This window comes from Mercenaria mercenaria, chromosome 5 (assembly GCF_021730395.1).
Source record: "Mercenaria mercenaria strain notata chromosome 5, MADL_Memer_1, whole genome shotgun sequence".
Classification (NCBI taxonomy): Eukaryota; Metazoa; Mollusca; class Bivalvia; order Venerida; family Veneridae; genus Mercenaria; species Mercenaria mercenaria.
Genome location: NC_069365.1, coordinates 47,170,850 through 47,197,902, shown reverse-complemented (window position 1 = coordinate 47,197,902; position 27,053 = coordinate 47,170,850). Strand labels below are relative to the sequence as shown.

Here is a 27,053-nt window from a genome sequence, read left to right as displayed (position 1 = left end):
TGTCTTCTTATGACATCTTTGCAGTGATAAACATATATGATATTATCATTCATTACCAAATAACTGTGCCGACCCATTTTAAGGACGAATACTTCGTAACCACTCGGGATATTTCGCAATTGTCCGTAATTTGTTTTTTTTACCGAGGAAGTGGGAGTTTCGGAGTCATATTTTCCTCAATATTGGTAAGATATGTAGACTTTTAAAGAATATACAATGCAGGGAAGGTTGATTAATCTGTATTTACCTCTCCGCATTCAATTTATGCCGATTACTTCGTTATTTGTGGAGTGTTTTATTGTAAATCTATCATGTTTTTCGGATAAAACTTGTTTGGACAGAGACATATTTTTTTCAGGGATTATATCCTACACAAATAATCCGATTCCATAAATCAATGTACAGTGTTAACTCATGTAATCTGTCCTATTTTAAAGTAGAAATCCATACTTGATTTTAAAAGAATAATCTAAACAAATCGGACACAAAATGAAAGGAAAAGTAGGGGTAGGAGTCTTAACTATTTCACTTCTATAAATTTCTGTTGATACAGTCATACTCATCTGCAGATCCACAGAGAAGACCTTATCGACGAGGTGCGTGTGTGTGAAATTGTGCTCCATTTAAAAACACAGGCTTACTTGACTCCCTACGCGGCGTCAGGCATTCCAAGATAAAACTTTTAAAAAAAGGTGAATTTTTGGGTATCTTTGGTATGGCAGTCCATCACTCATTGGTTTCTTTTAAAATCCAACATGTATTTATACTATACAAGTGATATCTATTTACTTTGTGACATGGGTGTAGACAGCTGTTTTGAAATTGTTTAGGCTGTCTACTGTTGTGATGTTAACTGGTAAATTATTCCACTGGACTACAGTTCGCAGGAATAATGAATGTTTATAAACATTGAGTCTGCAGTGGTATGTCACAAATTTTTTACAGTCTGTGTATCTTGACGATAGTAGTGGATGGTATTGTTCGGTGGGAACTGCAACTAGGTTGTTAATAACTTTGTACATGAGGATTACGTCAGCACATTGTCGATGTTGTTAAGTGTTGGCCATTTCAGATGTTGCATGAGAGATGTTACACTTCCCAGGTTATTATAGTTAAAAAGCTGGTTCATTTCAAAACATTCTGCATTACTTTGCATTTGTTCAATCTTTTTTGTATTTGTTATTTGTTGGGGGTTCCATATTGTTGAGGATTATTCAAGTTTAGGTCTAACTAGTGACAGATATGCTCTTTCTTTTACTTCGATAGGACAGTGTTTTAGGTTTCTTTTTATAAATCCAAGTGTTCTTGAAACTTTTGATGTTATCGAATCAATGGTTGTATTTCAAACTGTCTGATAATTCGCCGCCAAGATACGGATGATTTTTGACAACTTCCAGTATTTGATCTTTCATCTTGTATTTATATAAAGATTTATTTCTTTTATTAGTTATTGACATGATTGCACATTTTTGAACATTAAATTCCATTTTCCAGGTGTTGCTCCATTTAACTAATGTGTTCAATCTTGTTGTAGAATAGTGTGATCTTCTCTAGTGGTTATTGGTCTGTAAATTATACAGTCATCAGCAAAGAGTCTTATAGGAGATTTTATGTCACTGGCTATATCATTGATGTATAAAAGAAATAATGCTGGTCCAAGGACAGCCCCTTGTGGAACACCAGATGTTATTTTTAGCTCGACTATTCATAGAATAGTAGAGCTATTGGACTCGCCCATGCGTCGGCGTCCGCGTCCCGATTTGGTTAAGTTTTTGTATGTAAGCTGGTATCTCAGCAACCACTTGTGGGAATGGATTGAAACTTCACACACTTATTCACTGTGATAAACTGACTTACATTGCTCAGGTTCCATAACTCTGTTTTGCCTTTTTACAAAATTATGCCCCTTTTTTGACTTAGAAATTTTTGGTTAAGGTTTTGTATGTAAGCTGGTATCTCAGTAACCACTTGTGGGAATGGATTGAAACTTCACACACTTATTTACTGTGATAAACTGACTTACATTGCACAGGTTCCATAACTCTATTTCGTTTTTTTACAAAATTATGCCCCTTTTTCGACTTAGAATTTTTTGGTTAAGGTTTTGTATGTAAGCTGGTATCTCAGTACTCACTAATGGGAATGGATTGAAACTTCACACACTTGTTCACTGTCATGATCTGACATGCACAAAGCAGGTCCCATAACTGTATTTTGCTTTTTTACAAAATTATGCCCCTTTTTCAACATAGAAATTTTTGGTTAAGTTTTTGGATGTAAGCTGGTATCTCAGTATCCACTAATGGGAAAGGATTGAAACTTCACACACTAGTTCACTGTCATGAGCTGATAAGCACTATGCAGGTTCCATAACCCTATTTTACTTTTTAGCTCGACTATTCATAGAATAGTGAGCTATTGCACTCGCCCATGCGTCGGCGTCTGCGTCGGCGTCGGCGTCCGCGTCCGCGTCCCGATTTTGGTTAAGGTTTTGTATGTAAGCTGGTATCTCAGTAACCACTTGTGGGAATGGATTGAAACTTCACACACTTATTCACTGTGACAAACTGACTTACATTGCACAGGTTCCATAACTCTATTTTGCTTTTTTACAAAATTATGCCCCTTCTTCGACTTAGAAATTTTTGGTTAAGGTTTTGTATGTAAGCTGGTAACTCAGTAACCACTTGTGGGAATGGATTGAAACTTCACACACTTATTCACTGTGATGAACTGATCTACATTGCACAGGTTCCATAACTCTATTTTGCTTATTTACAAAATTATGCCCCTTTTTCGACTTAGAAATTTTTGGTTAAGGTTTTGTATGTAAGCTGGTATCTCAGTACTTACTAATGGGAATGGATTGAAACTTCACATACTTGTTCACTATCATGATCTGACATGCACTAAGCAAGTCCCATAAATCTACTCTCTTTTTTTTCAAAATTATGCCCCTTTTTCGACTTAGCAGTTTTTGGTTAAATTTTTGTATGTAATCTGATATCTCAGTATCCACTAATTGGAATGGATTGAAACTTCACACACTTGTTCACTGTCATGATCTAACATGCACTGTGAAGGTCCCATAACTCTACTTGGCATTTTTACAAAATTATGCCCCTTTGACTTAGCAGTTTTTTGTTAAGTTTTTGTATGTAAGCTGGTATCTCAGTATCCACAAATTGGAAAGGATTGAAACTTCACACACTTGTTCACTGTCATGATATGACATGCAGTACAGAGGTTCAATACCTCTACTTTGCATTTTACAAAATTATGCCCCTTTTTCAACTTTTGTATTCATTCAATTGACAAGGCTGTTGAATAGTCGAGCGTTGCTGTCCTCCGACAGCTCTTGTTTACTAAATTATGCCCCTTTTTCGACTTTCTTATTCATTCAAGCGACAAGGCTGTTAAATAGTCGAGCGTTGCTGTCCTTTGACAGCTCTTGTTGATGGTTAGGATCTTTCGCCATCCACGACAACTTGTTGGTAACGATTATTTAAGAATTCGATGATCCATAGTAAAACTTCATTTTTGATACCATAATACTCCATTTTTACAGAAAGTCTACGATGTGATACTTTATCGAACGCTTTTGAAAAGTCTAGTATAGCCATGTCTACTTGATGTCCAAGATTCATATAATATTACGTGATAGGTCATCCTTGGTTAGTAGGAGTTGTGATTCACAGGAACGCTTTGATCTAAAACCGTGTTGATTTTGAGTAAGATGTTTTGATGGTCTAGATGGTCCATTATTTGTGACACAACAATATGCTCGATCATTTTAGCCACAACTGCTGTTAAGCTTACAGGACGATAGTTTGATGGTTTTGTTCGGTCACCTTTTTTAAAGATTGGGACAATGTTTGCGTTTTTCCGGTCAAAAAGTATTTCAAAGTCAAAGAAGCAGCCAGTAAGATAATTTTTATGGTTTTTATGTCGAATCACAAACTGAAATTTTGTGCTCAGAAATTCCTGAAGGTGATCCACTGTGTGAGATATATTTGTACAGATCATGTCTAACAAATTTGGAGGAAATTTCCGATGAAATTTTCATTACTGCCGACGCTTTACATGCTACAGGTTTAAATCGGTATTCCCACTCGCGTAAAATATTGTGTAAATCACGTAAAAAAAATCCAAAAATCACGCACCTTTTTTTACCCTGTGGAAGATCGCGCTGGGGACGAATAGGTTAAGCTGGAATACCACAGTATGTCCTAAAAATAAACCGTGGAAGTACTATGTTCCTGGGGAATCGATTGGCTAACTGCAGATTTTTTCTCAGTGACATTATAAAAATATAGACAGGTTTTATATTTTAATGCCCCAGGAAATGAATTGGCACTTAAAAATGGTAACTAATCTCATCTCTTCCGTTCTGCAAGAATGTCGCAATCAAAGCTTTTGGCGTATGGCTTCACGGCAAAATAACAAAATAAAAAGTGATACTTCGCAACAGTCGAGTAAAGAGTGACAGCTGTCTACGAGTAATGACACTACTAGTGCTTAAGTTCAGAAAAAGTACCGAAACATTCCTCAAATAAGTGCTTGTCGGAGCTTTCCTGGCTCAAATTTAGTATTTGTTTATTTTTAGGACATACTGTTGGATTCCAGCTTAATTATTAACCTATTCATCCCTGGCATTTCTTTATGGAAATTTTATTTTATAATTTCCATACCTTCAAAAATTAAGATTTACAGCCAGTTTTTGTGTCCAGGGGGTAAGTTTACCTTTGAAAAAAATACTGAGTGGGAACACTGTTTAAATGTTGATTATGTGACTATGTCACAAATTGGCCATAAATTCAAATAAAACTTACATGCTTCAAAAGGGGATAATTCAATTCCTCATTGATTTATGTAAAAATTATCAATTTTTTTTCAAAAATTACGAATTTTCTGGTGATATAAACCGATGATTGTACTGTACACGATTATTGTATCTACACAGCATTATGCGCAAGCGATAAAACCAATAACTACCTTGATTTATCCTCTTAAAAGTTTTGACGTTTAGATTGCCCCATCACAAATATAAAACAATATAAATGTCAAATTATTTTGACTACCGGATTCCTAGCCTATACTCTGATGTTTTTTCTAGGCATCCAGTAGTCAATTTGTTTATGAATAGTGTATTGAATTAATTATTTAAAAAAAAATGTCATTTTTTGTTTGCCTAATATAGCAATATATTATCTGTAAAATTTAATAAAGGCTGAGGCTATATACACAGCTGCCACATGAATGATTTAATATTACTGACTGGTAGCTGTGTCCCTACTTTGTTACTCACTCGGCAGCTGAGTTTTTTCAATTTTTTTCTTTGAATTTGTTGTATTGATTAGTTTTGAAAACATTACAGTTGGAGTTTTTTATGTAAGATACAAATGTAATAATTAGATGTCATTCTGCAAATTACCGGTATAGTGTATATTTTTTCCTTCAGAAACAGATGTACTATATATGTATACACACACTGCAACATCTCCCCACTAGTCAGGAGCAGCGAAATCTGATTTAGACTCGCTCGTTTTTGCCATGAGCTATTTTCTACTTGTCTGTATAATAGTTATATACATGTAGTACCAGTAAGAATAATGTTGAATTTTGCTAAGAATAATTTCTTATCCAAAAGAAAATTCTTTTGTGAAAAGAAAGTTTGCTTTTCAAAGGTGTTGCGGAAAGAGGTTATACCCTATCTCCTGAATTAATATGTTGGAAGAGCAAGCTGTGCGTCTTTCCTCATTTAATACTAAAAGTTCACATGCAGAGTGCAAGCTTTAGTACAAAAAATATGAAATAAGACAGTGTCTCAATCAGGAATCGTTATCTTTACAGTCATTTAGCTTGCCCAGAAATATGCGTTTGTATCAATTTAAAGGTAGATTTTGGAATATAAAAAAATACTGCACATATTTGTACTGATGTGCAAGATGTTGCGCTTCGGACAAGTTGTGTACTAGACGCTTATTACGCACAAGGAAAAAGCGTATTCTTCCAAAAAATCCGAAGCCAGACGCTCTGTGCCGTGCTGAAAGACCACATTTTTTAATTCGATAGTATATCTCATTCAGTATAACTGTATATATCGCATGTTACCATAGAGGGATCAATCCCTATCAATGATGAGCAAAACAAAGTCATGGCTTTACACATTTCTATTAAAATTACTAGTGTATATCATTCTATTTACTTGTTAGATGTCTTTAGTAAGCTCAGAGTTGACAGCCTTAATGCATAATTTGACAGGTCACATTGTCCAGATCTGTCAGATATGGCCTTTTCTCATGTATGTTATATATAATACCTGTTAAAGTAGCTGTTTGCTGCGAAATAAGGCCCTTAAGGGTAAAAACCAAAAAAATCAGATAAACTTGAACACTTCGTACTGTCTGACTGTTAAGATACAGAATTATCCATCGCTGCACTGTTATATTTTTGATACATATACTTGTTATATTTGTGGATATATAAACCTGTTATGTTTGTGGATATATATACATGTATATCAGTAAAAAAGACTTAAGTGTCACTGCTGTTTTGTGAGACATGATAACAGAGACTTGAGTATGATGCAAATATTGAACTGGTACAAATGTGTTGTACGATTCGGGTGTGTATGTAAAGCAGCATCAAAGCTTTTATTGGGTAAATAGTGGACTTGTGGAATGTGCACGGTTGTTCGGCCGTAATTTGTCAGGTATACTGTGGTGGTGATTGGTTCATATAAATTCGCTCTACATATATATATTCATAGGTAATTAAGTTTGTATCAGGAAAAATGCACAAGTTCTGCCGCGGAAATATTGCACGACTTTAGGAGCGCAATATTCTTACACTAAGAACGTGTGCATATTTCCCAATACAAAAATTAATAACCTTTTAATTACATACGTATAATCTACACAATCATATAAATGTAATGTAAATATTATAAATTTGTTTAATAGCCTTAATAAGATTGACAACACTTAACTTAATAAAAGAATTAATGCAACAACACACATTGAATTACATCACGCACCCGATATGAAATTCAGGCGTCAGGGTATGGAAAAATATTTCCGGTACCATTGTAACTTAACGGGGAATAGAAATGAGAATGTAATAAATCCCATTTTCAGATATTTTGATATATCCATAGTTCCATACATGCCTGTACTTTTGTTTGTTTGTTTTGGTTTTTAGCTCGTCTATACAGAGAATAGTAGAGCTATTCTTCTCACCATGGGGTTGGTGTCACACCTGTGTTAGTTTTGCATGCAAGTACATATATCTATTATTTCAAGGCATATAGCTTTGAAACTTATTTTAGCTCACCAGAGCACAAAGTGCTCAAGGTGAGCTATTGTGACCTGTCATTGTCCGTCGGCTGTCAACATTTGCCTTGTGAACACTCTAGAGGCCACAGTTGTGACCCAGTCTTTATGAAACTTGGTCAGAATGTTAGTCTTTATGATCTCTATGTCATGTTCGAAACTGGGTCATGTGGGATAAAAATCTAGGTCAGTAGGCCAGATCAAAGGAAAAGCTTGTGAACACTTGAGGCCAGACTTGTGACCCAATATTTATGAAACTTGGTGAGAATGTTAGTCTTGATGATTTTTAGGTCAGGTTCGAATCTGGGTCAAAACTAGGTCACCCGGTCAGATCAAAGGAAAAGCTTGTGAACACTGTAGAGGCCACAGTTGTGACTCAGTCTTTATGAAACTTGGTCAGAATGTTTGTCTTGATGATTTCTAGGTCAAGTTCGAAACTAGGTCATGTGGGGCCAAAAACAAGGTCACTAAGCCGGATCAAAGGAAAATCTTGTTAACACTCTAGAGACCACAATTTATGTTTGAAACTCATGAGAATTAGTCAGAATGTTTGTCTTGATATCTACACATGATCTAGGATGATTATTTTCCATTCCATTGCCAGATCAAAGGAAAAGCTTGTAAACACTCTATAGCCCACAGTTGTGACCTAATATTTATGAAACTTGATCAGAATATTTGTCTTGATGAAGTCTAGGTCAGGCTTGAAACTGGGTCATGTGGGGTCAAAAACTAGGTTAGTAGGCCAGATCAAAGGAAAAGCTTGTGAACACTTAGAGGCCACAATTGTGACTCAATCTTTGTGAAACTTGGTCAGAATGTTTGTCTTGATGATCTCTAGGTCAGTTTTGAATCTGGGTCATGTGGGGTCAGCCCTTTTTTTACGCCGATTTTGGGGCCGAAATTCGGCCCCATTCCCCAGGCAAAATAATATACTATTATCCCCAACTGCACTAAAAAATTCCCCAATTGCAAGTCGTTTTTATCAGCGAAAATTTCCACCACCGATGGATTAATAGGTCTGAATGTATATGCGTTCTAAACACCGCTTCTAGAAATGCCGCAATCAGAACATCTCAGATATTACCGTTAGCGTGGGTCATCGGGAATTTCCCTTTCCAAAGAAAAGCCTTTCCAGAATTTCTGATTCGCGGATATATTTATCTACAACAATACGATTTGCGGATATATTTATCTAATAACAAGCCGATTCGCAGAAGTAATGAATGAAAAAATCTGGAAATATTGTTAAGTCGAATGGCTCACAAATAATTTGCGCGATCGTGAAATGATTTCAGTCGCGGTCGCGTTCATTTCAGTCGACGCGTTCATTTCAGTCCGCCCAACATTTCATTCGCGTTCATTTCAATTAATCTACGTGTAAACATTTCACTGGCGTTGGTCATTAATTTCAGTGAAGAAAGTTTGAGATACAAATGAACTAAAGCAGTTCGTTTGGTTCTTTCACCTGCCCAATGTAAAGCATTGATACAGGGGGATGAATTTTTTAAAGCACCTCCCAAGTGCTTCAAAACAATTGCTAATCATACCTTTAGGTGGTATTTTCGCTATACAGTAATATGTATGGACTAGATTGTAGATTGAGATTTATATATGATGCAATTAAAAGCATTTAAAAAGCTTTTTAAAAGTCATAAAATAAAAAAGGACAACTCTGTTTTTGATAAATGACCTTATATTAAGTTTGAAATACAAAGGTCAAAAATAAAGAACTAGATCTAAATATTAATGCTTTATAAACATCTAAGTAGTGAAAAATGTCCATTAAAGGGAGATAATTCAAAGATTGCAAACTATTAAAGGAATAATTTCATACATTGAGCAATTACTTTAGCTTTGAAATTGTTCTTGAAAAATGATTTAAACATTTTAATGACAAGATTAAAAACTATTTTTGATTCAATGTGATATTAGGATGAAATGGTTCAAGGGCAAATTGCTTGGGTAAAGTATAAAATGAAATAGAGATTTTAAAAAAATAATGGCTTCTAATTCTGGCACTTTAGGGTATGAAATGGTCCCTAGATTTTGCAATTGGCTTAAGTCATGGCTAAAAGTGTGAAACAGCCAGGGGAGGCCTTGATCTTACTCAATCTGTGTTTTTTGTTTTTTATATATATATAAAAAAATTCCCCAGTTTGGTATTTTATGAGGCAAATTTCCCCATCTGAAAGGACCCGCCACCCTTCCCCAAAACCATAAAAAAAGGGCTGGGGGTCAAAATCTAGGTCACATGGTCAGATCAAAAGAAAAGTTTTTGAACACTCCGGGGGCAACAGTTGTGGCTCAGTCTTTATGAAACTTAATCAGAATGTTTGTCTTGATGATTTCTACTTCAAGTATGAAACTGGGTCGTGTAGGGTCAAAAACTAGGTCACCTGGTCAAATTAAAGGAAAAGCTTGTGAACACTGTAGCCCAATCTTTATGAAACTTGGTAAGAATGTTTGTCTTAATGATCTCTAGGTCTAATTCGAAATTGGGTCATGTGGTATCAAAAACTAGGTCAGTAGGCCAGATCAACTCTGGTGAGTGATGTAGGGCCATCATGGCCCTCTTGTTTTCTTTTTCTAGGTCAGTAACTAACCTCACAGGATCAAGTCCCATAAGTCTGACTTGCATTTTTGGGAAATTACATGTAGACGTCAAAAATCCTGGTTAAAGTTCTGCAAGCAAGTTACTATCTCCAAAACTAATGCAGATATTGATTTGAAATTTCATTTGTGTCTTCGGGGTTATAAAACTAGGTGATAGCATCAAGTCCCATAACTCTGACATGTGTTTTGGCCAAATAATGCCCCCTTTTGGACTAAGTAAATCAGGATTAAAGTTACCTGCATGCAAGTTACTATCTCAAAAACTAATGGAAAATATTGAATTGAAACTTAACATGTTTCTTTGGGTATATAAAACTAGGTCATAGCATCAAGTCCCATAACTCTGACATGTATTTTGAAAAATTATGTCCCCTTTTGAACTCTAAAACTTCTAGGTAAAGTTTTACATGCAAGTTACTGTCTCCAGAACTAATGCAGATACTGGATTTAGTGTAATATTCCTGCTTCTGGGACAAGAATTCAAAAAATTCGAGCATTGGCTGTGTTACGAACTGGTCTTGTTAGTGTAACATTATGCAGGTTTTGAACCTAGAGTGGCTTAATCCTTATCATGCTGGACACGACTGATTCTGCCTTTGCGACCAGTGTAGATCATGATCAGCCTGCACATCTGTGCAGTCTGATCATGATCTGCACTGTTCGCCATTTAGTCAGTGTTTTTTTGGTGAGCATCCCTTTTAACAGTTAATGGTAATGTCCAAATTGAAAGATGGGTAAGTTCATTATAGAAAAGCAAGGTAAGGTTAATAAGATAAAGAGTTATGAATACTTTAAGTATTAAATTTGCCTTTTTGTTGTTGTTTAGCAAAGTGCTTTATAATATAACACATGTAAGTTTTGTACAAGGTAATGTTTTCTGTGAAAATTCGACAAAGAGTAACATTTGAGATTATTATTTGTGTCTTAAGTTAGTGGTCATCTTGACGATTTGGAGTATTTGCCTATCTGACTTTGTCCTTAACCCTTAGCCTGCTGCAGGCGAATTTAACAGCCTTTGCAAACAGCTTGGAACCAGATCAGACGCCGATTAAATCGGCGTCTGATCAGGTTCCAAGCTGTTTGCTACTCTGACAATATTTCTTCCAATTTTGGAGCAAATTGAATGAACTTAACAATTTCAGCAGACGACATTTCCAGCAGACGACAATTTACCTAGCATGCTAAAGGTTAAACATGTTAAACTCAATACTGTAAAATCAATAATATTCATGGGGAACTAAATTTCGTGGATTTCTTGGTTGAGTCAATCCACAAAATTTAATCCCAACGAATAAGTAAAATTCCCATTAATTTTATGTTCAAAAGTTGAAATCCACGAATTCATATCCCCACGCTAATGCCGTTTTGGTCAAAACCATGAAAATTCATGCCCACGAAATTAAATGATTTTACAGTAACTGGTTCAATATCAAATTAAAGAAAACCTTGTTTTACTAAAACGTTCTCATTTTACAATGTACACTGAACGTACATGTACATATTGGAGAAGTTTTGAAATGTTACTGAAAAAAATTTTAAGTGGATTTATAAATTACTTTAACTTGGTTGTTATGGTTGGATAGAAAATATTGGTAGATTCTACTTTCAGTGTAGTATTTTTTCTTCACTTTTATTTTGAATTTCCTGATTTTATGAAATTTTTCAAACTTTCAACAATGTACATACATGTACGTACAGATAATGAATTTTTTCACGGACCGATTTTATACCTTAGGTACTCTTTTGACTAAAATCAAATGTAAAGCCAAGTCTAGTGGTTTGTTATTTTATCACTGTTATGTTATTTAGTTAACTGATTTCTCTTTATGGTAGAATTATCAATAATTGTCGGTAATTGGATTGTAGCCAATCTGTGTAGGTGTGATCAATACAACAATATAACTAAATTTACATACTTGATTTTGAAACACTAATTAATACAGAAATTTCATATTTATAAATGAGACATGATAGTTTGATTTTTATTCTGTTATAACGTGATATTCTTGTAACGGCCCTCACAGTCATCTTACAATTCAAGTATAATTGTATATAAATATAAGGTGAGATCAATGTCACGGGTATAGGTCAGTTTTGAGGACAACAATGATTTTTTACATTTAATCATTGAACTCTCTGTAATTTAGGTAATGTTTACAGATCAGTTTGGTTCAGTTACTAGCACATAAGGTGGGGTATTGATAAATTTTAGCAATATATAAATGTAGTGTGCATAAATAGGCCTGATAGTGCAGGTATGTATAACTTTAAGCATTGCAATTGTGTGTAGTTTTCTAGTGTTGGTTCAATATCCATCAAAGTAGCAAACTTTTTTTTAGTATCTTTTGCTAATTTATTTTTAACTTTCATCTTTAACATAGCTTTATGTGAATTCCATATCTTGTTATGAGATATAGATAAAGTGAAATAATATAGAAGTCTGTTGCATATTGCAATATCTTTTTTTAGATATTTAAGTATAAAATATATATTTTATAGAATACACAATCTGTGTGTTGTATACATGTGCAAATAATACAATAATAAAGTTACATTTTGTTCTATCTATTGACATAGCTGGCAAAACTTCTAAAATGGACTGGTCCTTCATTTAATTTGGCCAGTATCATTAGCCCACCATCATTAGATGGTGGGCTCTTCAAATCACTCTGCGTCCGTGGTCCGTTGTCCTTCCGTCCATTAACAATTTCTCGTTATCGCATCTCCTTAGAAACTACATGGGGGATTTTGATTAAACTTTGTCAGAATGATGTATTGGTACCCTAGTTGTGTCCCTCTGAAAATCAGACTGGTTCAACAATATTTGAGTGAGTATGGCCCTTGTTTATTTTAATGATTTACATATAATTTATATAGGGATAAAACTTTGAAAATCTTCTTGTCAAACCACAGGCCAACTTTATATTTGATCATGTAACATTCTGAGCCTTACCAAGATTCAAATTATTTCCTCGGGTCAAATATGGCCCAGCCCCGGGGGTCACATGGTTTAATTATATAGACTTATATATATACTTATTTCTGTAGCTACAACCTTCAAATTTGGACCACATGCATATAGGTTTGTGTACCGAGGTAAACTTTGACCTTGACATTGACCTAGTGACCTACTTTCACATTTAATTTGGACCACATGCATAGTTTGTGTTCCGAAATGGAATTTGACCTTGATTTTGACCTAATGACCTTCTTTCACATTCCTCAAGCTACAGCCTTCAAATTTGGACCACGTGCATAGTTTTGTGGACTGAAATGAACTTTGACCTTGAGATTGACCTAGTGACCTATTTTTATGTTTCTGTAGCTACAGCCTTCAAATTTGGACCACATGCATATGTTTGTGTACAGAAATAAACTTTGACCTTTACATTGACCTAGTGACCTACTTTCACATTTTTGAAGGTACAGGCTTCAAATTTGGACCACTTGCATAGTTTTGTGTTCTGAAATGAAATTTGACCTTGATTTTGACCTAATGACCTACTTCCACAATTCTTAAGCTTCAACCTTCAAATTTGGAACACATGCATAGTTTTGTGTACCGAAATGAACTTTGACCTTGAGATTGACCTAGTGACCTACTTTCACATTTCTAAAGCTTCAGGCTTCAAATTTGGACCACATGCATAGTTTTGTGTTCTGAATTGAGATTTGACCTTGATTTTTACCTACTACCTACTTTCACATTTCTCAAGCTACAGCCTCCCAATCTGAAGCACGTGCATAGTTTTGTGTACAGAAATAAACTTTGACCTTGAAATTGATCTGGTGACCTACTTTCACACATTCAAGCTACAGCTTCAAATTTGGACCACATGCATGAACCACTTGCACAGTTTTGTGTACCAAAATAAACTTTGACCTTGATTTTGACCTTGATCTAGTCTTGAAATTTGGAACATTCAAAAATGGTTTAATGGTGGGCGCCAAGATCACTCTGTGATCTCTTGTTTATTATTGGAAGGGGTGTTCACTGAAAATTACTGACTGAATAGCAAACGGTGCAGACCATGATCAGCCTGCACGGATGGTTGCAAAGGCAGGATCACTGCGTGAGCAAGCTAAAGGTTAATGAAGCAAGATGAATATCATTTGGCATTAAATTGAATTTTTTTTATTTGTATATGCTCATAATAATGGAAAATATAATTAAATAATTAATTGAATAAATTGAAACCTCATTTTTTCCCTGAAATAAAAATAACGGTCAGAGTGTTGAACCCCATCAGGCTATTTGACACCAGTGCACCATTCTAAATATTAAAGTACAACTACACAGGTAGTAATAGTCTTAATCTAAATTAGGCCAAGTAAACCATGCTGAGTCCCGAAATCGGCAGACAAGTTTATAATTAAATGTCAAGGTCAAACTAAACCATACCAGTACATGACGTATGTTATGACCTTTACCATTATTATGATATTAGTAGATACTGTTTTTTCAATAAAACCACATAATTATTTTCTCACGATACCATCCAGGTTGCTAGCTCTAGCCTGGTGCCTTCTGTTGCATGAAATAATGCCTGGAGATGCACTTGGTGTTTTCCATTACCTATTACCTTTTGTATGTTATTTGTTAGTGCAGTGTATGTTGCTATGACTAGGTATGATAATATGTGGAGTTGATGTGATGACTGTTCAACTTCTTCATGATATGATGACTGTTCTCAGTGATATGACAACTATTCTGGGTGATATTACTTGTGTTCTCAGTGATATGACGACTGTTCTCAGTGATATGATTACTGTTCTTGGTGATATAATGACTGTTCTTGGTGACATGATTACTGTTTGCAATGATCATGATGACTGTTCACAGTGATATAAAGACACTGCTCAGTGATATGACGACTCTTCCTGAGATATGAAGATTGTTCCCAGAGATATGACGACTGTTCTCAGCTGTTTCTTGGTAATATGATGACTGTTTTCAATGACATGATGACTGTTCTCAGTGATATGATGACTGTTCTTAGTGTTATGACACATGATGACTGTTCTCAGTGATACGACAGCTGTTCTCAGTGATATGACGACTGTTCTCAGAGATATGATGAATGTTCTAAGTGATATGTAAGGTGTTTCAACTTGTTTTCAGTGACATGATGACTGTTCTTAGTGATATGATTACTGTTCTCAGGGATATAAAAGTCGTTTCTCAGTTATATGATGACTGTTTTCAGTGACATGATGACTGTTCTCAGTGATATGATTACTGTTCTTGGTGATATAATGACTGTTCTTGGTGACATGATTACTATTTGCAATGATCATGATGACTGTTCACAGTGATATAAAGACACTGCTCAGTGATATGACGACTCTTTCTGAGATATGAAGATTGTTCCCAGAGATATGACGACTGTTCTCAAGGATATGACAGCTGTTTCTTGGTAATATGATGACTGTTTTCAATGACATGATGACTGTTCTCAGTGATATGATGACTGTTCTTAGTGTTATGACACATGATGACTGTTCTCAGTGATACGACAACTGTTCTCAGTGATATGACGACTGTTCTCAGAGATATGACAAATGTTCTAAGTGATATGAAAGGTGTTTCAACTTGTTTTCAGTGACATGATGACTGTTCTCAGTGTTATGATTACTGTTCTCAGGGATATAAAAGCCGTTTAGAACTCAGTTATATGATGACTGTTTTCAGTGACATGATGACTGTTCTCAGTGATATGATGACTGTTTTCTGTGATATGATGACTGTTCACCGTCATAACTCAAATGATGACTGTTCTCAGTGATATGATTACTGTTCTTGGTGATATGATGACTGTTCTTCATGATATGTTGACTGTTCTACGTCATATGACAAATGATGACTGTTCTCAGTGATATGATTACTTTTCATGGTGACATGATGACTGTTCTCAGTGATATGATGACTGTTCTCAGTGGTATGACGACTGTTCTCAGGGATATGAATGCTGTTTCTCGGTTATTTGATGACTGTTCTCAGTGACATAATGACTGTTCTCAATGATATGATCACTGTTCTCAGCGATACTGACTGAAAACAACAGGTCCTCCTCCTCTTATCCGTATGGAGAAGTTGAGAGTCTGTGACTTCCAGTAAGGCAGTCAGTCAGTACAGACTACATGAACTAGGCAGATTTTACAAATTTCAAGTTGTCAACTTGATAAATTATTTGGCATATTTTCATTTTGTATATAAGATGAATACTTCTTATAACATATGGTTATATAGCAACACACGGGACTGACTGCAACACTATGAAAATATTTATATCATAAACTTGATCAACTGTCAGACCAGTAAAACATGAAAATTTAATCATAAGTTCTAAAATCGACCGCAAGTAGGCCTTAAATTACTTAAGTTTCCAATTTGTACATATTAAACTAAAAAAAATGGTCAGATAGGTAAACACTTGAGGTAGTTTTTATCCAGGTTTTGATGAAAGTAATTTTGAAAAGGGAAAAGAAATCAGACACTAAATTTTGTTATTCATCAAAGGCAGACCAATTTTCATATTACTTTAAACTGTCCAACTGATAAAATGGATTGTAAATGTGATAGGGGTTTGTTATAAACCGGCCTGAACTAATCGGAGGAAATTGTAAGGCCAGGAAGTGATATCTACTATCTTTGTATTATTCATGAGTTGAATGGTACATTTTGTGTATGTATAACTAACTAGATTACTGTACGTGGCTACATGTATATCTGTTATACAGTGAATTTACTTAGGTACTACATTGTAATGCTGTTTGATGGGAAGTTAATATCTTTATTTTACACAATCATAAGCTTTCGCATGAATAGTATATTTTTTATAGTTTACAAAACTTTTTTTTCCTTTTCTTTTGTAACATATTATCTTCTTTTTTCCAGCATAATAAACGAGTGAGTTACGAGTTGGAACAGTCATAAAGATACAGGAGGAAAAAGACAGCGTAGTTTTATACAGGGTGTAGATGAAATGTTGATATTCTTGAATACTTCCTCAGTTCCCTTGTTTAGAACGATGTAGAGGTTCAAGTCCTGACATGTGAATTAAACACTCATGAATTAGTGATAAAGATATTGAGGCAAATAATCTAGTAATTTATCAAAAAGAAGTTGTGATAAAACACTATACAGTGCATAGTTCATAGATCTCAAGTGGGACATTGTAAGTGGCGGATCTTTTGATATATATGTGATGCATGTGAAAATTATTTAAATCTAGACGAGATGAGATGATTGTGACTGTTATGGTGATGGTTACAATATAACGTGGTAGCGGCAGTTCCTGTGATAGTATTTCTCTTTTATTGTTGTTGTTGTTGTTGTTTTAATGGAGTATTAAAATTCTCTAGTCAATACTAACAAGAAAAATCTCTCTGAATCGTACTTGTGCCAGATTTATTTGTATATAGACTCGTTTTACAGATTGTATTATAAATCAAATTTTTGGATATTCCTTAGGAATTGTGATACAGAAAACCAAAATGATATCCTACTCGTCCATGAATATCACTTGCAACGGGAAGTTCTTATTCATCGTGTTTTTGTCGGTTATGTTGGCATTCTTTGTTGCCATGGATACGCATCTCTATTTTACTCTGCAAGAAACATCTCTAGTTAAACAGGATCCACCCGTGCCAGGATTTTTCTCGCCTTTCAAACCATTGAGCATGAAACTGCTAATGACAGACCCTGTGAACCATTATATCACTGGGCCGACGGCGGAATATTTTGACGAAATTACGCACTTCAGCAAAGTTTTTTATTTCATTACACCTAACATGATCAGCATTACACATGTCACAGTAAGCCTGATATCTGCAAAAATGGTGTCATCCGAACACTTAAGTACGAGACGAATTGCGATACTTTTGTATCAGTTTCGTTCCTGGTTGGACGATTTAGACGGAGTTGTGTATAGGAGTCATACACACACAAGAGGAATGTATGTATCAAATCACAACACATTCGGATATTACGTAGACATTTACAGTGATATAATTGGCGGGGTATTTTTGATGATTGGAATTTTATTCAGTCTCTGGAAAGTTTTACTACCTGCAAATGGCAGTACCTACACAGCTTTGCCTTTGACAAAATCAGACAGTGGTTCAACAAGTCCGGTGCCAAATAACTCTCCAAATAAGAAATTTAACTTCAATATTTTGAATGTTTTTACTGGCTATGATCGTCACGGCGGTGTTGTATTAACTAAAAAGTACATCTTTTTGAAATGCCTGAGTGTTGGCTTGATGATTGCGGTAGCCAGCGGTTCATGGGACAAGTGTGTGGAACGCTACACTGAAGTCTTCCAGACTGATCTTTCTGATCCCAATCTTACAGTAAGTGCAATTTCTTCTTTTAAAGACCCACCACAGAATAACTGTATTATTATATGATAGTAATAATTATTAAACATGAGTTACATTGAAAAATTAAGATATACAAGTACCTTTTTTTTAAGAGATATAAATTGATGGCGACAGGCAGGAAGCCAAAACAGAGTTTTTAATGTCTGAAACCTTTATTGTATTAATGTAACATTATGTGCAATATTAGATGTATTTTAATAGTAAAGTTTGAACAACACTTTGTTTTCATAGTGTAAGATGATTATTGAGCTTAAAATATACTAAACAGGCTGAAAAGTGATAGCTAAAAAGAGTTAGCACATACAGTAACACATTAACTCAGGAAGGGCCTTAAAGATGCATTACGTGTATTCTTTTGTGTTTCCATGATGGTAATAATATGTAATTTGCATGAAAAATCTTTAGTTACATACTGACAGTGACATAAGTCCAAGACAATGTGTTTAATGTCTTAACATTTGATTGAATCAATACTTTATGTATTAAGTTTATACCTCTTTGTTTTTAAAGTTATTTGTATTATGGTTTTAAAATTACACTGAAAAGTGGTTGACTGAGTAAATAGGCAGATGAAATTGTGAAGACTCATTCCTATAGGAAATGCCTCAATAAATTGTCCAACAGTCATCTTGTAATATAGCTGTATTTTACCTGTATTACCAGAATGATCTTCATGAAGTTGAGGTAGGTAACTAGGTTGTGGTGGGTCTTTAAATTGTCAAGCTGTTATCTTGTAATGTAGCCCTATAAATACCAGTATTATCAAAATGATTTCATGAAGTTCATATGGGAAGAAAAAGTAGGTCACTGAGTTATGTGGGTCTTTAAATGAGCCGTGCCATGGGAAAACCAACATAGTTGGTATGCGACCAGCATGGATCCAGACCAGCCTGCGCATCCGCGCAGTCTGGTCAGGCTCCATGCTGTTCGCTAACAGTTTCTCCAATTCCAATAGGCTTTAAAAGCGAACAGCATGGAGCCTGACCAGACTGCGCGGATGCGCAGGCTGGTCTGGATCCATGCTGGTCGCATACCCACTATGTTGGTTTTCTCATGGCACGGCTCAAATATATGTTATCTCACAGTAACTGCTTATCTATTGAAGATGAAAAGTTTGTATTAAAGTCAAATTTCATCAAAGTTATACCTCATGGCATGATCAGAACAGGTAATTATCAACTGGTCATGTTTGCTGGTGATAAGATTTGTACATGTCAGTTTGTATATTGAAATTCTAAAGGTGGTTGATTAAATTTGAGTTTAATAATGGATTTGTACAAAATTCTAAAATCTGATCTTTTACACTTATTTTTTTGTTCACCATGCGCTTTATAAACATTAGATTTTAACTGCACAAGAGGTATTTATAAAATTTGTCCTATCCTGGTTTTTCATATCCTGGTTGCCCAGCCATGTATAAATTTGATAAACACACAGTCCTGTACTTCGAAAAATCAGGATATGAAAATCAGATTTTGTAAAAAGTGCTCAGGTACCCAATAAAACAATGCAATAATAGTATTCAGATACTGATATACCCAATAAACTAATGCAGTATCAGTGCTCAGATATCCAATGAATTAATGCAGTGACATAGTTCAGATACCTGATAAAATAATGCAGTGACATTTCTCAGATACCTAATAAATTCATACAGTACATATACAATTGTTATATCACTTTACTGGCAGCTACTTTATTCCTGAATTCATGATAATGAATGCATTAGACTGGCTCCCGTCCCTAAATTTGTTCTGTCATATTTCTCATATATAAATTTTCTTTCATTAACAGTGGGAGTAGCTCTAGCAGGTTGTTTCTGTATTGACATTTTTATTGCCCTTGACCCCTGAACATAGGGGCTGGTTTAGCCATCAGATAAAATGTGCTATTTTAGAGGCTTAAAATTTAATTGCAAAAGGTTTGCAGTATTTAAAAAAATAACCATGCAGCCAGGGAGCCAGACTATGAATGCATTAACAATACCTGTTTGTCTGCTAGTGACATTTGTTGGCAGAAAACCAGATTGACTAAATCTAGGAATGAATTGCTGTTCAAAAAAAACCCACATGTTGCTAAGTAATAATAGTAATAACCTAGTATTTGATGAAAAGGTCGAGTGATGAAAAAAAATCCTATTATTTCTTTGTAGTAAACTGGTGTTTGTATATAAACAATTCTGAAATCACTTGTAAAGAATGCCTGTAAAAGAAAAAAAGAGAAAATTAGCAACATTTTTTTCTGATGATACATTTATCACAGATAGGGACATTATAGGGTTTTTCATACCAGCATTGTCTCACATGGTTCCAGATTCATTTAGTCTGTGTTATGTTTAAAAAGCTAACATCTTACTTGGGCCTTTGCATTTAATTGTTGCAACCCATTACATGTTAAAGAAGCATGTGTCCATTTTTAGCTCGACTATACGAAGTATATGGAGAGCTATCCTACTCGCCCCGGCGTCGGCGTCTTTCCGCGTCCCCACCTTGATTAAAGTTTTGGTGCACTTTCTCTTTTTTCAACTTATCTCTGTAATTACTTGATGGATTTGATTCAAACTTGAAATACTTATTCCTCATCATCATCCACATCATCTGACATAAGGGTCATAACTCTGGCACCAATATTTCATGAATTATCCCCTCTTTTCACTTAGATTTTCAGGTTAAAGTTTTGATGCACTTTCACTCTATCTCTTTTATTACTGAATGGATTTGATTCAAACCTAAAATAGTTGTTCAACATCATCACCCACATCATATGACACAAGGTGCATAACTCTGGCACCATTTTTTCATAAATTATTCCCCCTTTTTACTTAGAATTTCAGATTAAAGATTTTGGTGCACTTTCACTCTACCTCTGTTATTACTGAATGGATTTGAGTCAAACTTAAAATAGTTGTACAGCGTCATCACCCACATCATATGACACAAGATGCATAACTCTTGCACATTTTTTCATGAATTATGCCCCTTTTTACTAAGAATTTCAGGTTAAAGTGTTATGCACTTTCACTCTATCTCTGTTATTACAGAATGGATCTGATTCCAGTGATTTTTTTTGCATATTTTTACTGCCGAATATCGGCACTTTCCCCTCGCCAAAATAGGCCATTATTTCCCAAAAAATCGTCTATTTTTCCCCTAAAAAAGAGATGTTTTTCCCCCTCAAATTATAATATTTTATTTCCAAAATGTAACAGTATATATTTGGGCGTGAGATCCGCGATATCTAACATGAAATTGGCAGAAATGACATCAAAAACGTCCTTTTTTAAGATCAAAATCGCATCAAGGTTACAGTCGCGAAAACACGTGACAAAGGAAACATTGCCGGTTTTCAAGAGAAATATGGACTTCAGTCGGTTTAAATATGTTTCATTATGTCAGTTAATCATTTATGGTAATGAAAAATGACAATATCTCTCCTAGTTTTTGGAAAATTGGAGATCAAAATCGCCGCGATTGTATCGAATTTCGGATAATCAAAATTTCGGACGTTATCAAATTTCAAGGGAATGAAGTGAAAATGTATAAATACAATTATTACAAGTTGTATAGGTGTCTTAATTAATTTTATCACCCAAAAATTTCACGATTTTAAATCCAAAAGTGGTTTTGAAAAAATATAAACTCTTTAAACAAAATTCAGTTAGGAAATGTACAGATTTATATCACTTAGTATGGAAATTAAACACATTTATATTTTTCCCAATTTGAGGAATTATCGCGCTTATTTTCCCAATTCAGCGGGCACAGGCACCTTTATTTTTTCCAAAAAAAATCACTGGATTCAAACTTAAACAATTGTTCAACATCATTACCTTTATCATATGACACAAGGTGCATAACTCTGGGACCAATTTTTCATGAATTATTTCCCCTTTTTACTTAGAATTTTAGGTTAAAGTTTTGATGCACTTTCACTCTGTCTCTGTTATTACCGAATGGATTTGATTCAAACTTAAAATAGTTGTTCAACATCATCACCCACACCATATGACGCAAGGTGCATAACTCTGGTACCAATTTTTCATTAATTATTCCCCCTTTTTACTTAGAGTTTTAGGTTAAAGTTTTGATGCATTTTCACTCGGTCTCTGTAAAATTACTGAATGGATTTGATTCAAACTTAAAATAGTTGTTCAGCATCATCACCCACACTATATGACACAAGCTGCATAACTCTGGCACCAATATTTAATGAATTATGCCCCTTTTTGCTTAGGATATACTTATATAGTGTTTTGATACATTTTATCTTTACCTCTCTTATTACTTTAAGTTGATATTTTTGACATAGACTCAGGCTGTTGTGCAATATCTTCATCCACAATTGGAGTCATTAAACACTCCAGTGACAGCTCTAGTTTCCTCAGATGTGCCCAGTTTCACTATCCAGCATCGAAATAGTCAAGCGCGCTGTCTCCTGTGACAGCTCTTGTTTAGCTCACCAGAGCACAAAGTGCTCAAGGTGAGCTATTGTGGCCGGTCATTGTCCGGCGTGCGTTGTCAGTCGTGCGTCGTCCGTCAACATTTGCCTTGTGAACATTCTAGAGGTCACATTTGTGACCCAATCTTTATGAAACTTGGTCAGAGTGTTATTCTTGATGATCTCTAGGTCAAGTTCGAAACTGGGTCATGTGGGCTCAAAAACTAGGTCAGTAGGTCAGATCAAAGGAAAAGCTTGTGAACACTCTAGAGACCACATTTTTGAACCGATCTTTATGAAACTTGGTCAGAATGTTTTTCTTGATGATCTCTAGGTCAAGTTCGAAACTGGGTTATGTGGGGTCAAAAACTAGGTCAGTTAATCAGATCAAAGGAATAGCTTGTGAATACACTAGAGACCACATTTGAGACCCAGTCTTTATAAAACTTGATCAGAATGTTAGTATTGATGATCTCTAGGTCAAGTTTGAATCTGAGTCATGTTGGGTCAAAAACTAGGTCAGTAGGTCAGATCAATGGAAAAGCTTGTGAACACTCTAGAGACCACATTTGTGACCCAATCTTTATGAAACTTGGTCAGAATGTAGTCTTAAGTTGTAATCTCTAGGTCAAGTTCGAAACTGGGTCGTGTTGGATTAAAAACTAGGTCAACTGGTCAAATCAAAGGAAAAGCTTGTGAACACTCTAGAGGCCACAGTTGTAAACCAATAATTATGAAACTTAGTCAGAATGTTTGTCTTAATCATTTCTAGGTCAAGTTTGAATCTGGGTCATGTGGGGTCAGAAACTAGGTCACTAGGCCAGATCAAAGGAAAATCTTTTCAACACTCTAGAGACCACAATTTAAGTTTGAAACTCATGAGAATTAGTCAGAATGTTTGTTTTGATAATCTGTAGGTCAAGTTCGAATCTGGGTCATGTGGGGTCAAAAACTAGGTCACCAGTCAAATCAAAGGAAAAGCTTGTGAACACTCTAGAGGCCACAGTTGTAACCAAATCTTTATGAAATTTAGTCAGAATGTTTGTCTTGATGAGCTTTAGGTAAAGTTTAACTCTTGGTCATGTGGGGTCAAAAGCTAGGTCAGTAGGCCAGATTAACTCTGGTGAGTGATATATAGGGCCATCATGGCCCTCTTGTTTTCAAAATTGCCAAAGTTGTTTTATAATGTGTTAATATATTGAATAGTGAAACAAAACCAAGTATTTGGTCAGTAGCTGTTGTAGGTAGTAATTTGTACATATGAAATGCAGATGAATGAATAAGTGTATAGAAAAGCTGCATTGCTCTTATAGAATAACCTATCATACTAGAATATACTAAAGGAAAGCCCCGTCAGATTTTTCATTCCTGTAACCAAAATGACTGAATTTCAGTTATTTAGATAAAACTGCATTTATTTTTTCAATCATGATATACATATACAATGTACAGTTGAATCTCGGTATCTCGAATTCCAAGGGATCGAGTGTTTTACTTCGAGATATTTACCTTTAGCATGCTAGATAAATTGTCGTCTGCTGGAAATGTCGTCTGCTAAAATTGTAAAGTTCATTCAATTTGCTCCAAAATTGGAAGAAATATTGTCAGAGTAGCAAACAGCTTGGAACCTGATCAGACGCCGATTTAATCGGCGTCTGATCTGGTTCCAAGCTGTTTGCAAAGGCTGTTAAATTCGCCTGCAGCAGGCTAAGGGTTAAACTGAAATTTGACTTAAATGGTATTTCGTGCATGTGTTTTGGGGATGGGACATGAAAATGTCTTTGAGATTACTGAAACTTTGAGATAATGTGAGTTCAAGATATCGTGTTTCAGCTGTATTTCCGTGTACTTAGCAATTTGTGTGTGGTAGTGTTTAAGTATAGGATCTTCCATTCCATTGAAATAAGTAAAATATATCGTATTATTAAGTCAGTGTCAGAATTGATTGTAGTCAAGGTTTTAGTTTGATGACTTTGTCACAATTTTTTCAGCAAATACAAACTGAGGCCTTGCATTCAGGAAGCACATGGCTTATCATATACTTGTGGAGGCTCTGGGAAGGGCAGGCAGTCCTTCAAATGGTGTGTGTGGCAGTTTTCATTGATAGAATATGGGTAAGTTTTAAAATAAATCTTCCGTGACATTAATGCAAAATTGTAAAATATTCACAAATGTGACACCACATGCAAACATTAATCACACTGGCCATAGATTTCGCAGAAGTGGTGGTTCCAAAGCTATGGCAGTGTAGGATTCGCCACAGAAACAGTAGATAAAAATGGCCAGATGAATGTATTTCCACTGTCCTTGGTACATTTTCTAATGAGGTTATTTTTTCACATTAAGCTGGAAACAACAAGCGAGTCAGGAGCCCACATATTTACTCTTCCTGTTACAAACTCTTACTTAGTGCAGTCTTTGCCATTAATGTAAAAACACTTTCGTACAGTTTAATGAGGGACTGCTCAGCCAGTAGAATTTCAATTAAACGGTAAAATTTTGTACAAAATGGCCCCAGATTACCTATGCATCATAGTGTAAGTAACTAAGTATGGCCCAATCAGACAACAACCATTTCCTTGTAATCCTGTTTTTATGAATCTTTATTTGATTTATTACTTATTTACTGAAAATGACATTTTCATTGTAACTTTTCCATTTGTGTAAAATAGAGTAATATACGATACTTACAGAAGAAATGGGATATTCTATCAATACAAAAATGTATTTCGAGTGTTACCATCTCAAAAATAAATTACAGCTCAAGGTCTCTTATGTTTGATTGGCGCTGTGACTTTTTTTGAGAGATGATTGAATTTCTAGCCTTTTACTTGTGTCATGGTTTTCTGATTGTATTTTGTTATTCATTAGACGTTGGTGATCTGTTTTATTGCTAAGTTTTCAATACTTGACTTTTTTCTTGTCATTTTGAAATCCTGTTGTATATTTCTGAAAAGAAAAGGATGTTGAAGAAGGTACAGATAAATCGGCCCAATTATAAAAACTTTTTTTAAAAATTCATAATTATAACGCAGCAATTCAATTCCACTTTATGATATGCTATTATGTCTGGATGTATTATTCATTGTATTGTACATTAGTCAATATCATATGGTATATGATGTAAATATCAAATTGGGTCAGACATTAATTAAACATTTGATACTATCAATTGATATTTTTGTTTATATTTTGGGGTAAAATGAATATTTTGGTGAAAAATGAATGTTTAAGTAAAATGAATGTTGCAGCACAATTTTAGATGCAATAATTACGATAACAACATGGTGTTAGTTCTTGGCAGTAGATAAAGTAACTTATGGTTCGAAACATAATTGAGCGGCTCAATTTGAGCCACACCATGAGAAAATCAACATAGCGGATTTGCGACCAGCATGGATCCAGCCTGCGCATCTGCGCAATCTGGTCAGGATCCATGCTGTTCGCTTTCAAAGCCTATTGCAATTAGAAAAAGCATTAGGAACAGTATGGATCCTGACCAGACTGCGCGGATGCGCAGGCTGGTCTGGATCCATGCTGGTCACAAATGCACTATGTTGGTTTTCTCATGGTGCGGCTCAGTTATAGGCTACTTTTGGTATATTTATTTATCAGTCAGAAAATGGAAGTGCAAAAAAAAATAGAACATTATTACTACACATCTAGTAACCATTGCTGTTTTGTATCAAAGTGATGTAATGGTCGTACTCGAGTCAAAAACCAAAACCCAGGAAACCAGCTGGATCCTCCTGGACTTATATAATGTCCCTTGAATTACTCAAAATGGTGAAAACTGACAGTGTCTGCTCTCTAATTCAAGCAGTTCTTAACCAGTGTTCCCCAAACTGTCAAAATGTTTGTGGGCATATCACAGACAAGTTCAATAACCAGCCAGATACTCATATTAACTGTGGAGTTATAGCCCTTGAATTTCTTAGAATTGCAAAACTTGACAGTGTCCACTGAATAGATTAAGTAATGTTTATCCAACATTCACCAAAGTTGGTTAGAATGTTTATTGGCATAATATATATTGTCGTCTCTGCCATGTAGTATACAATCATGTAATCAGATACTCCTTGTCAGTCTTGAGTTGTGATTCTTGAATTAGTTGAAATTGCTAAATATACAACTTGTCTGCTCAGTAAGTAGAGAATTTTAAAAGAAAGAATTATGTTTGTGACAGGCATATTTTGTGACAATTTGCCACTCTTGTTTGTGCTGATGAAACTTAATGACTGGTTGAAAGCGAAGTATATGTTGGAAAATTGTTTAATTATG

At 35.0% G+C, this 27,053-nt stretch overlaps 2 protein-coding genes across 2 annotated transcripts in view; one reads left to right on the top strand and one right to left on the bottom strand.

Moving 5' to 3' along the window:
• The window catches only part of LOC123557151 (alpha-N-acetylgalactosaminidase-like), a 29,046-nt gene extending 28,956 nt beyond the window's left edge, over nt 1-90 (bottom strand). Inside the window, exon 1 of the mRNA XM_045348444.2 lies at nt 57-90. Within this exon, the coding sequence (XP_045204379.2) occupies nt 57-77 (21 nt within the window). The 5' untranslated portion in view covers nt 78-90. The remainder of the gene's footprint in view (nt 1-56) is intronic.
• Nucleotides 91-95: 5 nt separating this feature from the next.
• The window catches only part of LOC123557153 (ceramide phosphoethanolamine synthase-like), a 39,099-nt gene continuing 12,141 nt past the window's right edge, over nt 96-27,053 (top strand). The window contains exons 1-3 of the mRNA XM_045348446.2: nt 96-185; nt 16,849-18,305; nt 24,764-24,886. Coding sequence (XP_045204381.1) covers nt 17,448-18,305; nt 24,764-24,886 — 981 coding nt within the window. The 5' untranslated portion in view covers nt 96-185; nt 16,849-17,447. The remainder of the gene's footprint in view (nt 186-16,848; nt 18,306-24,763; nt 24,887-27,053) is intronic.